The sequence below is a fragment of the Hippopotamus amphibius genome, chromosome 10 (genome assembly GCF_030028045.1).
Source record: "Hippopotamus amphibius kiboko isolate mHipAmp2 chromosome 10, mHipAmp2.hap2, whole genome shotgun sequence".
NCBI lineage: Eukaryota > Metazoa > Chordata > Mammalia > Artiodactyla > Hippopotamidae > Hippopotamus > Hippopotamus amphibius.
The window spans coordinates 48,606,929-48,623,532 of NC_080195.1; the positions used below are offsets into that span (position 1 = coordinate 48,606,929).

Below are 16,604 nucleotides of genomic sequence, written 5' to 3' on the forward strand. Positions count from 1 at the left end.
CAGTCTCTCATGGCTCACCTGTAACCCACCCTGCCATGACCACTTGTGGGATGCTCAGCTTTAGAAATCTGTAAAGGCAGCATAGGATGAAATGGTACAATGTGCACTACCAATAATATTTGATGACACTCAAGTTTTATAGGAAGGCTTATGGCATAGTATGGACTCAAGGTGGACCTTGGAGGGGGGCGGTGTTCATGGGTTTAACAGGTGGAAAGGAAGAGGGAGGGCACCCCAAGTAAGCCAGCCAGAAGTAGCAGCATACTGAGGATAGGGTACTGCTAACAATGGATAAGAAAGTGTGAAGCTTTGAATATATAATTTCTTGGAGCGTGGCCAGGGTAGACTCTGTATTAGAAATTTGTGTTGGTAAATACTAGTAAAAAATTATAGCGTAAAATTATATGTATAAATCATGGAGAATTTTGAAAGTCGGGATATGATTATCATTTTGTCAGCTGGGCTCTCTGACCTCTTAACAACAGTAGAAGATAGATCTGGACAGACACTGGCCAGAATAGACCAGAGAATGACCCAAGACAGGGTTGCCCCTAAGGAGGCGATGGGCTGAACCAGAGTAAAAGAGGTGGAAAAAGAGAGGAAGGGATGGATTGGAGACACATTTCCAAGGAAACATCAATGGGATTTAGTGACAGATTCAACAAATTAAAGAGAATAGAGGCTCCAGGGCTTTGAGGCCAAATGACTAAGGGCATGGTGGCATCGTGTTTAGAAACAAATCTGGAGAGGGGACTTAGTTGGGAGATGGAGAAGGAGTTTTAGTGGAGATGTCCTGGAGGCAGTAGGAAGTGTGAAATGTAGCACAGGTCAGAGGTCAGGGGTGGACCAACAAGGGCAATCAACACCACTTTTGTGGTGGCTGCAAGCCATGAGAGGTTGTGAGCTCTCCAAGAATGGCAGAATGCTAGAGACTGAGCTTTGGGAAGACTGCTAAGTCTTGCTTAGCAGGAGGAAGGGGGAAGAAGAGTTATGGAGACAGAGGAGGGGTGCTGAGGAAAATGTGTATGACATCAAAAAAAGAGAAAGCCTCAAGAAAGGAATGACAGTCATATTTAACTGGCCATCTCCAGCCTCACGTTGTGTATGTTCAATTCCTGCCTGTTACTTATTTGTTACATGTCATTTCAAAGGTTTTATCATCTTTCTTAATTTCATCGTCATCTGTAAAATGGTGATAATACAACCTACCTCACAGGAGTATTTTGTGGATTAAGTGAAAAAATGTACACAGAATACTTAGCACAGTATTATTGTTACCGAGTCCAAGCTCTCTCTGCTTGCCGTTCAACAGGCCAGTGAATCAGAGACGAGGTGTCGAGGCAAGGAATACGATTTTATTTGGAAAGCCGGCATACCAAGAAGGTGGTAGACTCGTGTCTGTCAAAAAACCACCTTGCCTGAGTTAGAATTCATGCTTCTTTTATACTAAAAAGGGGAGGGGGTGTTATTGGTTATTGCAGACTTCCTGGTGCCAGAATCTTTTTGTTCTTGCAGCTGTCCACATAGGTCAGGTCACCGGTCAGGTCACCATGTTCCTGCAAACCTCCAACAAGGCAAATGTTACTCTCTGTTCTGCAACTTTAAAGGTCAGAGGTTTGAGAATGGGCTACCCTGCATATTTTAGACTATAAAGTAACAGTCTATACTTGTAACAAAAGCAATAGAATACAAAGGCTAATGTAAAACAAGCGGATCTAATATGGAGTCCAATTTATTTCTTCCCTGTAACTTTATCTAATCTGGCACAGATAAGAAATTAATAGATGTAATTGATGACTTTAAGGGACCAATGGAATGGTGATAGCAGAAGAAGCTGCAAGAGGTTAAACAAGGACTGAGCATTGAGAAAAAACACTAAGTATGAAAAACTTACTAGATATTCTTTGCCCCCAAATGAAGAGAGATCACAAAATAGTTGTTCGAAGAGCCAGTAAGGTGAAGCAAAGGCTTTCTTATGTTTGCTCTATACTGACAAAGGGTTATCATTGGTATTGCTGTCAAGGAAGCCTATTTAATTAGAGCTGGGCCATCTTTCCATTGACATGAGGCCACTGAGCCTTCACAAAAGAAATCAAACAACTGCACAACAACTAAAAAGGTCCTGTCAAAATATATTCGGACAGCAAAATGATGCAGATGCTGTGGAAGACAGTATGGTGGTTCCTCAAAAAATTAAAATTAGAATGACTATCTGATCCAGCAATGCACTTCTGAGTATATACTCAAAAGAATTGAAAGCAGGGGCTGGAGCAGATATTTATACTGTTCATGGCAGCATTATTCACAATAGTCAAAAGGTGGAAATAACTCATCAACAATTCATCAAAAGATGAATGTATAAACAAACTGTGGTCTATACAAACAACGGAATATTATCCAGCCTTAAAAAGGAAAGAAATTCTGACACATGCTACAACATGGATGAACCTTGAAGACATTATACTAAATGAGATAAGCCAGACACAAAAGGACAAATATTGTCTGATTTCACTTATGTGAGGTACCTAGAGTAGTCAAATTCATAGAGACAGAAGGTAGAATGCTGGTTGCCAGGCTGGGGGGAGGGGAATGGGAGCTATTGTCTAATGGGTACAGTTTCAGTTTGGGAAGATGAAAAGTTGTGAAGATGGATGGTGGTGACAGTTGCACAACAATATGAAAGTATCTAATGCCACTGAACTGTACACTTAAAAATGGTTAAAGTAGTCGGTTTTATGTCATGTATATTTTACCACACATATATATCGGACAACATGAGCAAAATAAGTCACTGTCCTTTGCTAGGTAAAATGAATTGAAAAATTGTCAGAAACAATCAACTCGTAGCAATAATTTTTTAAATTATGAAATATTTCATACATACAGATAAAATGCATAATGTAAACTTGGGCAGAAAAATAATGAACCAAACATGTAGGCAGCTACCATCCAGCTTGAAACAGAGTATTACCAATAGTGCTGGGCCTCCTGTTGTGTCTCCCTGATGACATCTCTCTCCCTCCCTTACCAAGGATAATGCCATTCTGAATCTGTGTTTACCACCCCTTGCTCTTTCTTATAGTTTTCTTACATTATAAGCATAATAATTTCCTTTTAATTAAATTTCTTGTACTATTATATTTGTGACCCTAAACCACATATGGCTTTTTCCACCCTGCATCATGAGATTCACGCGTGGTGATGTCTGTAGCACACTCATTGAGAACTGTGCTATCTTCCCAATGAAGTGAAGCTTTTACATTATGTAGCGACCCTCTGTATTCCTAACAATGCATTTGCCTTTAAGTCTCTTTTATCTGGTATTAACACATCTACATCAACTTTCTTTTGGTTATTATTTCCTATTTATCCATATATCCTTTTACCTTCAAACTTTCTGTGTCCTTGTGTCTTTTCAGATGTGCCTATGGCTGGATATTTTAAAAATCCAGTCTGAAAATGTCTGTATTTCAACTGGCCCGTTTAAGACCTTTCCTTTTTATTGTGATTACTGATACATATGGATTCATACATACATATATGATACATATGGATTCCCCTCTATCATGTTGTTTAAACACCTTCCCTATGCTTCCCCCAGCCCCTCCTTTCTTGCCTTCTTTTGGATCAATCAAGTTGTTTTGTGTCATTATTGCTTTTAATTCCTCTTCTCCTTTCTACTGATTTGGTGGTTATATTACTTTTATAGTAATTATCCTTGAAATTTTGCTATGCGTACTTGATTTTTTATAAAGTCTAAAATTAATATCTTTATACTCTTCTTCCTCAAATAAAAGAACATAAAGTAAAAGATAATGGAGTACCGCCAACCTTGGTTTCTTGTCTTGGGATTTCTCAACCAGGCTGGTAGTATAAATTTAAAACTTAGACCTAGATTGCGGCTACAAATTCGTGGGAGACTATTTTCCCCCAAAAAGAAGCATCAAGAAAGTAAGATTTCTGTGCCTCTTCCCCGCTGTCAATAGGCAGATATTTTCAGTCCCACCCTTTCACGCTGAGAGTGTGTGAACCTTGGAGGGTTTCAGGTTTAGGGGGTAAGCGAGTCTTCCGTCCAGCTATTTACTTTTTCAGTCCTTGCCTGGCCATTTATCTCAAAGCTTCAAGTTCCTGGCATCTACATTTGCCCTCAAGTCAGCCCTAATTTCTTCATTTGCTTTCCACTCTGGTTTCTGCTTTGCTCACTTATTTGGCACGTGAGGACTTCCCTCACTTTCCTGTGAGCTCAGCAAGGCAATTTGAATGGTATGTTTGCTCGGATTTGTCTCGTATCCAGGTGTTTTGAAGAGACGGGGCTTTTCAGAACATCTAGTCTCTCTCTACTAAAAGCAAAGTCTTTTCATCAGTTGTTTATTTGCGTAGTGTTGCATACTGTCTATGGATTTTCATGTTTTGTTTCAATTTGTCCTGGAACTTTTTGAGTGAAACATACAAGTTTCTCTTTTACTATTAAAGTGGATGGTACCTGCAAATGTAAAGAGAGATGTTTATCAAATGGCTATGTAATGATTATTTTTATTCGGAAATACCTAACCCGAAGTCAAGTAATAGAGGATTCACAGAGTAAATATGGATGGTCATGATATGATGTTGAATAAATAAGCTGTTTTGTATGACCTCATTTTTATATATACAAATATATATTTACATTGGAAAAATTCCGGAAGGAGACACCCAATATTTCAGGGTGATATCATTAGGGGTATTTTTGCTTATTTCTTGTTAATCTCAACTTTTTTAGTGAACAAATAGTATTATGGGTTTTTATGGAAATGAAAGAATTAATTACAACAACAAAAAGCAGGGATTAGTGAAACACTTTCTAACCTCGGAGATCTGTCTTGTGGGGTAGTGAACTCCCCAATACTGAGAGTGTCAAACAGGCTGGATGACCTCCTGTGCAAGATTCCTGTCATTTTATGATCCAAAGATCTCATTTTATCCCCCCCCCCATAGGTCAACCAATCAATGCCTCAGACAGATAAGCAAATATGCATCCCCCCGGAGCTGCCGGAATTGCTGAAGCAATTTACCAAAGCCGCCATTCGGACACAGCCGCAGGACCTCATCCAGTGGGCGGCCGAGTACGTACTCCTTTCTCATCTCCAGCTCTGGGTTCCCATTGGAGGTGGAGCGGGGCGGAGAAGGGCTTGGAAAACTGAGGAGGTTGTCATGGCTGCAGCCTGGGAGTCGGGACTAATTAGCATAATATTTGCGATGTTCAGCTCTCGCATTGCCTTGCTGCTTTAAAATCCACACGTAAATACTGCAAACTGGGCCAGGCTAGAGGCCATCCTCCTAAGGAACGAATCCGAGCAATAGGACGCCAGGGCTATAGGCAAAGTGTCCTAGAGCAAGCAGCAAGAGTTAGACTACCACACCACATCAAAGACGCACACTCCATCCCGTCCCTGCACTCCACCCGCCTCCACCTCTTCCCCACCGCAGTCCCAGCGGAAAGAAGGGTTCAGGACCACCGGAGCTGAGCCGGCCTTTCCCTGGTGTAAACCAGGGCCTCAGTCTCAGGGCTAACCACTAGGTGGCAGCAGTGTACCCGCGGGGGAGCGAGGTGACGGCCCAGGTGGCGCACTGTGCGGGATCCGTCCGCGAGGGTTCACTCCCGGATTTACTCCTTGGATGAGACAGCTTCCTCTACTGCTGTTAACACTCATTCTTGTGCCCCAGCCAGAGACACTTTGTATCTTGTCTTTGGGGAAATTGTTGTTTTCTTGACTGTGGCTTTGAAGTAATGTGTTGCTTCAACATAAGGCTGTCCGCACAGTGCATGTTGCATTCCAGAGAAGGGAGGCAAGAGTTATGGGGGCAGGCGAGCACAGGCTTGGCTGCAAGCCGTGCACCTCAAGCACAGGTGTCCTCTTTCAGGAGGCTCCCCCAGAGACCGCTCAGTGGAAGGAGCCTGCACAATAGCTGCTAGCTGAGACTGAAACAGCTTCACGCAGAAAGGCTCCCAGCTACGGAATTGCTCCTTAGACAAAAGTGCCTGCTTGAAACTGGGGGACTGAGGCTTGGGGCAGGAGTCGGGAGCTGACCAGGCCCCCCAGGGACCATTTTCAGGCTATTTTTACTGTTTGGTGATGGCCTGCTTAGAAGGGCTTCGGTGGGAGACAGGGGTGAGGAGTAAGAGGGCGCAGAGTGGAGCTGGTGTGTTGAGGGAGGGGAAAAGGCCCTCAGCATGAGGTTGAGGAGGTGCATGGAGCAGGTGGTGAGAAGTTGCCGACACCTTTCAGAAGGCTCACGGTGTAATCTCAAAAGAGCCTCACAGAGGCTCCTGGCCAGTGCGCTCCTGCTCCTAGGCTGGGCTAGGATGAAGCTTTTACAAATGGAAGGAAAATAAGCCAGTGGTGCTGACACAAATGGGGTTGCTTGGCCTAGTAATGAACCCCGTTTAGTTTTCCATTCTAAATTGTATACATTACCTCTAAGGTTGAACTTTAGCATCAGAAGACTAATTTCTTTTGGCACACTCAGACAGACTTTGTTTTATACCATACGATAGTTTAAAACCCCATTTTATTGTTCCTGCGCTGCTGCTTTATAGCAAAAAAATGACATTTCTTGGTATTGTCCCTGACATTTATGGGAGAAAACATTCCACTGTTGTAGCCTGCTTGCTCCCATATTGTATCATGTGCTATAAATGTTTTAGATATCCGTGAAGAATCAGTTTGTAGTTTAACTACAGTGAAAAGGGAGAACATGACCCAGGAGCACTCTACTCTCCATCTATTCAGACAAGGAAAGCACTTGTCAGATGGCTTTATGTAACTTACAAACCTGCAGCATTTTAGAGGTAAAACTCCACAAAGTATTTCCAAGACAAAATGTCTGTTTAATTCATCACAAGCAAAAGTTTCCCTGCATATGTGCTGTCCATGAAGAAAGCATCTTATGACATCAGCAGGACATAAACAAATTTGTCTTCAGCTGGCTATGTGTGACCACACAAATCTGAAGAACCATGGAATTGCTCACTGCAAATGGAGTTAAATAACCCATAGAAGATGACTCCATGACTACAGCCTCGTTTCCATGCTCTCTAACCAGCTCTGCTACAAGGTCCAAAGACATTGCTGCTGAGCCACACCTGCCCCAACACTGACCTGTCTGTGGAGACTGCTCGTGCATATTGGTAGTGTTGGCCTGAAAGTACTTCTGCCCTCCCTGCTGGTGACCTCTGAGGGGTGCTGGGAAGGTGTTTTAATCCCAGAAGCTGTTGCTCTGCAGTGTGTGGAGGCTTAGAGACAGACAGTGGGTTTGCCCCATCATTGTACGGCTTTTATAAAATTCCCTCTGTATTCTTTTTATATTACCTGGATCTGGGGAAATTAATAAAAAGGAAGAGAGGACCAGAGCCACGATCCAGGGGTAGTCAATAACAAGACTTCTGCTGGAGACAGGCCCTTCCATGTAGCATCAGTGCCCCACTTTCAACTGTTCATGTCCATTCTCTGCTGCAGGCAGCCTGGTCCCATTATAGGTCAATCCCAAAACAGGGCTCAGTGTTTTCCCACACTGCACCAAAACGAAGTCCATTCCACGAAGCACTGATGTGCAGGAAGATGTTACTGACATTTTTGAGGGAAGATAGAGGAGGATTTTACAGCACACAACCCACATAAGCTCGTCTCAAACCCTTCTTTGGGGTGTCTTCTCACCTGAGCCTCTGTTAGTGCCCTGCTAACCTTCTCTCCTCTCCCCTTTGAAGTTCCAAGCCTCACTTCTTCCAGCTGGGAACCCTTCCTGCCTCAGCCCCCAGAGCACCCCATCTCCTCCCCTTTCTTATGCAAGTCATTTTAATTCTCTTCCTATTGTGGGATTTTACAGAGTGAAGCAAGAGCTGTAAGCAGTGTTTATTTATGCTGGTACTGGCTCAGCAGATTGGTATTCAAAGGCTGAGCCCTGAACACAGTGGGGCAGTCTCTTTTATACTTTTTTGTTACATATCTATACATTAGGCTTTCTTTGTCCCCCAAATATGGTAACAAGGAAGGTAGCAAGTGATTTGATTGGATACTTTTTTTTCATGGCCTCTGGGCCGTTTTAGGGTTACAAGGGCTACATAGTAACAGAGGTAGGCAGGAAACAGGCAAGAGGAGTTAGGGAGTAAACAGGCACATATAGATAACAACTGGGACCCAGCTACATTTCTCCCTGGTTGAGTTATGGCCTCTGGGTCCTAAAGCTCCTACAGTTCCCACATTCCAACTTCTCTTTCCAAGATTGCACACCCCTACTACTACCTAATACCAACTTTAAGTATGTAGATAGCCATTGTACCAAGCATAAAGATTTTTATATTTGAAAAAAAAAAAAAAAAAAAAAAGATCCTCCAGGTACTAGGATTCTTCCTTCATGAAAAAGAGTGGGGACTTTACAATAGCAATAATTTTCTCTCCTTTTATATACATACATATATAATAGACATACATATATATTTGTGCAATATGTATATCAATATGTTATGTCTCAATATATATGCCTATGTGTGTGTGTATGTCTGTGTGTGTCTCTGCATGTGCACATGAACATGTGTAAAACACATAGGAGGGAATGACTGAAAAAAATGCCCAGACCTAATATGCTTCAGGGAGTTCCATACCAAACTTTTGGTACTCCTCAACCTTAGAGAAGAACAAGTCTTTTTATTCCCTAAGTCATCTCTATCCCTTAAGTGTACAGTAACACATTCAAGCTTTTCCTGTGATTCAGGACTGACAGCCAGCTGCCTCGGTCCCAGAGGCTTAGCATTACCGTGTCCAGCGTGTAGAAGCCACTTAATAAATGTTCTTTCCTCCACCCCTTCCCTCAAAAAAAAAAAGAAATGGGAGAGGGAGGATAGTCTTTGTTATATTATACTTATTACTCCCCTAATTAAATCATAAGCTAAACAGTTTATGGCTCCTTGAATTCATCCAGGTCCATGTCCTCACCACGTCATTTCCCTGACTAACATTTATTCTCCTTAAAAATTCAGCCCTAATGAGTAGAAAGGTGGCCGTAACTTTAAAAAAAAAACAAAAACAAACAAAAAAAAACATAGACTGTTACCTGCCTTATAAAAAAAAAAGGGTGGAGGAGAGGAGATTCCCAAAGCATCCAGAGGCCACTTAAGTAGAGGCTGCTCCCCCCAGCCCCCTAACTTTTTTTTCTTGTAGTTATTTTGGGGCTATGTCCCATGGAGAGTTTCCTCCAGCGAGCGAGCGGTCTGAGCGAATGACTTTGTCTAACTGGGCTGAGCTTACACCAGAGCTGTTAAAGATCCTGCATTCTCGGGTAAGGGGCAAACGGCAGCGCGGAGGGGAATGTGGGGATGATGTCCAGGTTGGGTGGGTACAGACAGACGTCCCCTTGCCTGTCCACTGGCCACTCAGTATTGTCTTAAAATTCAGTAAACCAAGAACTGAGAGTAAATCTTCCCCTGAGGAAGTAGGAATGATGGTGAAACACGCTGTATGCTGAGTTGTTGCTTGGGTCATCCCACATTGTCCTGAAGCTGGCAGGATGTCCAGGGGCTCAATGCAGTGTGAGTTCCTTCTCTCTAGAAAGGGCAGGTCCACATCCCTTACCAGTGTCTCCCTTACTGATCAAGCACAGATACCTGGCCAGTTTGGGAAGGGGCATATTATAGTTCCTCACTCATCCCAGGTGCAGACATAGCCTAGCTTTTAGCCTCTCTCCACAGCCACATGGGCCTGGAGCCATGGTGTGAATGGATGAGGAGGGTCTGTCTTGAGATAGCTTGCAGTTTGGCCAACTCCCAAGAAATGTGGCTTATCACTGCCGTGCCTCACTTTAGGTTCCAGGACCAAGAGGTTTGGGGTGATTCAGGACCGACTTAGCCAACTGCCTTGGTCCCAGAAGCTTAGCATGTCAGAGGACCAAGGAAGGTGTAGGAGCATTTCACTGGGGCATCTGCACCATTATTGTATTGTTGGCCAACAACTGGCCATTTGTGCCCTCCTCCTCTTTTTTTTTTAATTATTTGTTTATTTATTTATAGGCTGTGTTTGGTGGGTGTTCATTGCTATGCATGGGCTTTCTCTAGTTGCAGTGAGCGGGGGCTACTCTTCATTGCGGTGCACAGGCTTCTCATTGCAGTGGCTTCTCTTGTTGCAGAGCACAAGCTCTAGACATGTGGGCTTCAGCAGTTGTGGCTTGTGGGTTCTAGACACGCGGGCTTCAGTAGTTGTGGTTTGTGGGCTCTAGAGCGCAGGCTCAGTAGTTGTGGCGCGTGTGGGATCTTCCCAGACCAGGGCTCGAACCTGTGTCCCCTGCATTGGCAGGCGGATTCTTAGCCACTGCACCATCAGGCAAGTCCCTGTGCCCTTCTCCTCTTGACCACCAATCACCTCGTGCAGTAGACATGGCAGAGATCTGAGGTACCTGGGACCAAGCAACACTAGGCATCCAGACCATAGACCCCATGATATTCCCAGGAAAGCGTGAGCATTGCATTCAGCGTCTAGTGCAAAGAACTCAGCGGAGTCTAGAAGCAAGAGATTTAACATCTAGTTCTAGTTTCACCACTAATTAGTGGTCTCAGACAAGTTCTCTGCCCCTTGGTTTCACTTTCAGGCTGCCCTATCTGCCTTATAGGGACAACCTAGGGGTGAAGCAGCAGATAATAAAAGCACTAGGAAAAAATTAAAGTGTAATATGCATGTACGTTTTCCCTGTAACGCTGATCCCTGACGTTTAAATGATTAAATTACTTCTCAGAACGTTCTTCACCAGGATGGCTATTTCTCTACCCCGGCAAAGAGAACTGCCAGAGTCCCGTTTGACCCCCGACACCCTCCCCCACCCCTTGCCGTGTGCTGAGAGAACGGGGGCCTCACCCCCGGATAGGTTTCTCAGGGCCTTCTCTCGTCCTGTCCCTCATTCCCTGTCCTGTGTCTGTCCGCGGCCCCGCAGGTTGCCGGCAGGCTGATCATCCACGCAGATGAGCTGGCCCAGATGTGGAAGGTGCTGAGCCTCCCCACCGACCTGTTCAATAGTGTGATGAACGTGGGCCGCTTCACGGAGGAGATCGAGTGGCTGAAGTTTCTAGCCCTTGCCTGCAGCTCTCTTGGAGTTGTGAGTTAGCTTTAACGGGTTTTGTTCCTTAAGGGAAAATCTCTCGGGACCTGGGCTGGGGGGTGAGGGGCGGGGAAGTAAGTACACACAGTCAACTCTCCAGGGTTGATGAGGAGTGCACCCCTTCTTGTCCACTCCTTCTCCTCTCTGCATTAAGATCGTTTGTCTGTGCATCAGCCAGGAGCAGGCATTGGGAGGAGAGCGGCGAAAGCTGTCATCAGACTCTGGGGAGAGGTTGACTAAAATGCAGCTTTTGGATTATTTATGAATTTCAGTCATTGCCCTTATGTTTATTTCCGTTGCCACGCTGCTCCCTCCATTCATATTCTTAAAGATAACCAAGCGCCTACTGTAGAAGATTGGCTTATGCTTGGGTTTCAGACACCTAGAAGATATGCCAATAGAGATTTTTTAAAAGAGGTACAGCCTTATAGAAAACTACTGTTTGATAAGCATAATTGGATACAAAAATCAGAGATAAGAGAGCAGGAAAGGAGAGATGAGGCTATTTCCAGACTCACAGTCATGACATCCCCATAGATGCAGGATGCGCAAATTCATGCCTTTTCCAAATGTGACTTGATTTACAATTGGAGAAGCCGTTTTCCTATTTTAAAGAAACCAGTTCACACACATACTTGAAAGCTTTAGTTATCATCTTATATGTGGACTCACTCTTGTTAAACCATTATAATAACTTAAATGAAAATGAGTCAGAAAAATGTTTTTAATCCTTGAAATACATACAAGTTTAAAAATTAATGAGAAAATTATTGCCTCTGCCAAAACCAAATGGTATGAAAAAGGTAGTTTGAATCATTCAGTATATTTAAATAAAATCTTGTTCTTTCTTCTCCAATATCCTGGGTATGCATATTTGGCACTTTTGTTTGCAAGAAAAGTTACCGGAAATATTGTAGTCCAACTTTTCTTGTAGGTTCTGCTCAACTTTCAGCATAATTATTTCTTTAGAGAGGAAGAGAGGAGAGGCCATTCGTGGGTTTTCTTCCTCTTTGCTGCCCTCTCTACCACTATTATGCAATGAATAGACTACTCTCAGCAGCAGAGGCAGATACGTTGCCAATCAACACTATCACGCTTCTGTGGAAATAGCCCCAAGGATTGGGGAAAATCATGGAGGAAAAATTTAAAATGGACATGTCTTATTAAATTCTCATAGAGTCACAAATTTACTCACAACCACATTCAGAGATGTGCAAGGAGGGGGGAAATGTACTTTCACTGTTGTTAATCCTGCTCCTCCCCATCTACTCTACCCATGGAGGGTGGAGTAAGAAAATAAGTAGATTCAGGCTAACCCAGGAATTTTCATCTGGTGCAGTAACTGAAAACAGCTTTCAGGTAAATTGTTCAGTCTCTCAGATTTCTCCCCACTGCTCCTCTTTTCAAGGTGGCAGCTGAGTGTTCAAGGAAATGGGTGACGCTTGGATCTCAGAGCAGCCAGTAGGAGGGTTCCCAGATCCCTTGGTCCTCTCTGGCATCTCTGATCTCAATGGAAATACTCATCAGTGTGGTCGCTAGCTGTGCAGCTAGTCTTTGGTCTCTTCTCTCTCACAGCTCCATAGTCCCCCAACCAGCTCACCTCCATTCTCCCTGGTGCTCAGGGCCTCGTTAAGTCTCTTCCAGGTTGCTCTCATCTGCTCCCTGCCTTTGGTGCTCTACATCGCAGCCCGTCACCACCTTGGAGGTGTCTGAGTCCTCTCCGTGTTCACAAAGCTCACAGTAACCCAGAGTGACTTTGGAAAACCAAATTCCACCCCTCCCTCTGCAGCTGCTAGGTTTACTTTGATAGGGCTGCTGCCCAAACTGGGGAGAGGGAACCGTGAGGTGAATTCTTTCTACCTCCCTGCTAAAACGGGGAGGTTGGATTAGGTGTTCCACGAGGTCCTTTGATCTCTGACATCCTGTGATTCCGTTCCACCTTCTCTGCTTCTGTTCCATCTTCTCTGCTTCCACTGAGACACCAAGAGGCCTGGCTCTGGTTAACAGTGGACCCCGCCAATTCTGAGAGGCACTGAGGTGTCTGACTTTGCCCCTCCTCCATCATCCTTATGTCAAAGGAGACCTAGAGGTGAAGTCAGCATGAAGGTCTAGTGTGTAAATAAAGGGTGCCCTGTGAATCCAAGGCCAATCCCGTTTTACCCATTTGTTTCATGTTGGACTATTGCTGGGAGCTTAAATGTGGGGGTGGTGAGGGTGTCACCATCTGGAGGAAGGTTGCTTTCTTGCTAATTCATACACCCTTAGCGGCAAGCCCAGAAACTCCCTCCTTGCTTTACCAGCTCACCAGCCAGTCATGATCTCTGTGCCTTTAGAAAATCCAGTCCCCTCCTTGTAGAAGAATCTAATGGCAGGAATTTAGGGAGCAGGTGCATTTACTCCAGTCTTGTGCTCCCTGAACCTACCCGTGATTCAATACGCTACCTGTGTTCCTCTTCTCTTTCAGCACTCCTTCCTCTAGAATACCTACTCCAACTCCTGTTCCACTGAGACCAATTATATACAAGAAGAGATTGTGTGATTGTGTTCGCTGGAAGGAAGGGCATGTTTTGTTAACAAATAATGCACTTTCTGAGCTTTTCACCTCTGAGTTTGAAAATGAGGCTTGTAAGATGCTTAAAGTCTATCTCTATGGAGTGGATCCCCACCTGACCAAAAAATCTTGTGCAGACAGAATGCAGACCTCTGTTTACTTTACATTTATCAAAGTTTACCAAAAAGCTCCAGTTCAGACAGTTCTTATCCATTCATCTATTTATTAAATACTTGAAAATATTTGAAAATCTTACAAGGGCAATAGAACTTGAGGATTTGTTATTTGAGTAATCAATCAAAGATATTCCGGGTAGAAGGCACCTTTATTAGAATGCTAGGGCTGCCATAGCAAAGAACTCCGGGTGGCTTAAATAACAGCAATTTGTTTCCTTGCTGTTTCGGAGGATGGGAGTCTGAGGTCTAGGTATCTGAGGCCTCTCTGATTGACTTGTAAATGGTATTGTCTCTTTCTTCACATGGTTGTCCCTCTCTGCATGCACGTGTCTGGTCTCTCTCTCTCTCCCATTCTCTCTCTCTGCATCCGAATCTCTTCCTATAAGGACACCAGACCCGTAGGATTAGGGCCCACTGTGATGACTTCATTTTAACTTAGTTCTTGAAAGGCCCTATCTCCAAATACAGTCACATTCTGTGCTTCTAGGGGTTAGGGCTTCAACATATGAATTTTGGGTGGACATAGCTCAGCCCATAACAGCACCCCAAGTTGGATGAGGCTGTAGGAAGAGGACTATAGAACAAAGGCAATAGGGCCAGGAGAGGTCTTTTTTAGAAGCAGAGAGGATGAACTATAGATGGAAATTATGAAGTTCAGCACACGCATGCTTGCAAATCGACCCAAAACCACTGTCATGCTGACCTCAAGTCATTCGCATGCCCTCCCATCCTCTCTGACAACCTCTTACCAGCTTCCTGTGGGCCCACTCTCCCACCCTCCTTTGTAGAGGTGCCTGGCACACTGCCTCCCACAGTGCTTAATAATGACCTCCAGGAGAGAACTCCCAAGGGCAGGAGAGAGTAAATGAAAGTCGTCTACTCCCCTTCTGGGTTATCGCTCCAAGTGTCTCGCTGGAGCATACAAGCTAGACTAATCATTTCAGCCCTTTAGAGATAAGACTGGAGGGCAGTAAGAAGAAATCATTCTAATTTTGTAGAATGCAAAAGCAAATACCCCTCCTTTAGTGAGGTTATTCTCATTAAAGCAATAAAGTTCGTAAAGCATACAACAGTTTATAAGCTTAATTCCTTGAAAGTATCCCTCCAACCAAGGAAGGAAAGGAAAAGGAAAGACATCCAGTACTCAATATATTGAGATTGAATTAAATGACATTTGGGTGTAAAAAATTCAAGCTTTCCAGAATGTTCCATCATCCCCACTTTATTTTATGAAAGCAAGGTTTTTGTTTTCTTTATCGTGTCTAAACTGATCTTAAGAATTTAGTTTGGAATAGTGACCTCCTCATTTAACCTTATGGCTTTACAGACCATTGCCAAAACTCTCAAGATAGTGTGTGAAGTGTTATCATCTGACCATGATGGTGGCCCTCCCCGGATCCCTTTCAGCACCTTCCAGTTTCTTTACACATATATTGCTGAAGTGGATGGGGAGATCTCTGCATCACACGTCAGTCGAATGCTGAACTACATTGAACAGGAAGTGTAAGTAAACATTTACCAGTTGGAGGGGAAAGAGTATGCAGAAAACAAATCTAGCAGGCCAGGATATAGTGAGGTTCCTGTATGATACTGCTCTGGGAATAGAGGAATATTGTGAAGAACAATAAATAAGGATCAGAAAGAGAAGGAGAAATGGAAGAGAAGGAATGGTATAGGACAGTGATTCTTAGAGTGCTACCCAGACCAGTGTTAGAAATGGGATTTCTCAGGCTGCGCCCTGAGCCCATCAAATCAGAAACCCTGGGGGCGGGGCCAGGCGGCTGTGTCTCAGCAAGACACTTTGTGACTTTGGCTCCCGTTCAGGTTTGACCCTTGGGGTAGGAGGGGGGGAGGAGGAACAGGCAGTCAAGGGGTCAGAGAAAAAGAGGGTGATGGCAGCAGAGTTAATTTGGAGTGAAAGAGTTGTTTATATATTGTCTTTCTTAAGATTCGTTGTTAAATGAACTAACCCCCAAATATGTATTTTTCCCCAAACAGTATTGGTCCTGATGGTTTAATCAAGGTGAGTGACTTTACCCAAAACCCCAGGGTTCGGCTGGAGTAAAAGCACACTTTTGGCAATTTTAAAGGAAGATACAGAGATGATTGTGCCTCAAAATGACTGAACCCCATACACCATCCAATGTCAATTTTCTTGTGAAACTGGTACACACTAATAAACAATTAGGCAAAAATGTGAAATCAAAAATGTGTGGACTAAAGATATAAATTGGAACAAAACACCTCCCTTAACAGAAGACTAGTATTCTTCCCACATGGACGCTAAGTGGCTGATAAAGCATGGATAGAAAATGCATCTCAGGTGAAATCCAGGCAGTCAGATTTTCAAAGGTAGAATGTTATCCAGACACAGTTTTGATGTTCTGTGATTGTTAGGCATAATTTACATGAGTACCTTTTACATGGTCAACCCATGTTTTTACCAGTTTATTTCATGCATTCACTCACTCACTCACCAATATTTACTGAGGTTAGCTGTATGCCAGGGATAGGATTGCCAGACAAAATACAGAACACCCAGTTAAATTTGAATTTGAGTTTTGGATAAACAACAAGAATCATATTTTTTTTAGTAATTTCCATTTTATTCTTTTGCTACACCAAGCAGCCCTAGCCAGGAACTGTGCTGGCTTCTGGGCATATACAAATAAATCACATGTGAATTCTGCCTTCAAGGAGCTCACAATCTAATGTGAAGATAAGGCATGAACTTAAATCACTTTAATGTAAGTGGCCTT

General features: G+C 43.7%; 1 protein-coding gene across 1 annotated transcript; it reads left to right on the forward strand.

Annotated features, from left to right (window-relative positions):
* The first annotated feature begins 4,986 nt into the window (after nt 1-4,986).
* ROPN1 (rhophilin associated tail protein 1) lies at nt 4,987-16,029 on the forward strand. The gene is made up of 5 exons (XM_057697767.1): nt 4,987-5,102; nt 9,195-9,312; nt 10,954-11,115; nt 15,173-15,348; nt 15,844-16,029. The coding sequence occupies exons 1-5, from the start codon at nt 4,987-4,989 to the stop codon at nt 15,908-15,910; spliced, it is 639 nt and encodes a 212-aa protein (XP_057553750.1). The 3' UTR covers nt 15,911-16,029.
* Nucleotides 16,030-16,604: the final 575 nt, after the last annotated feature.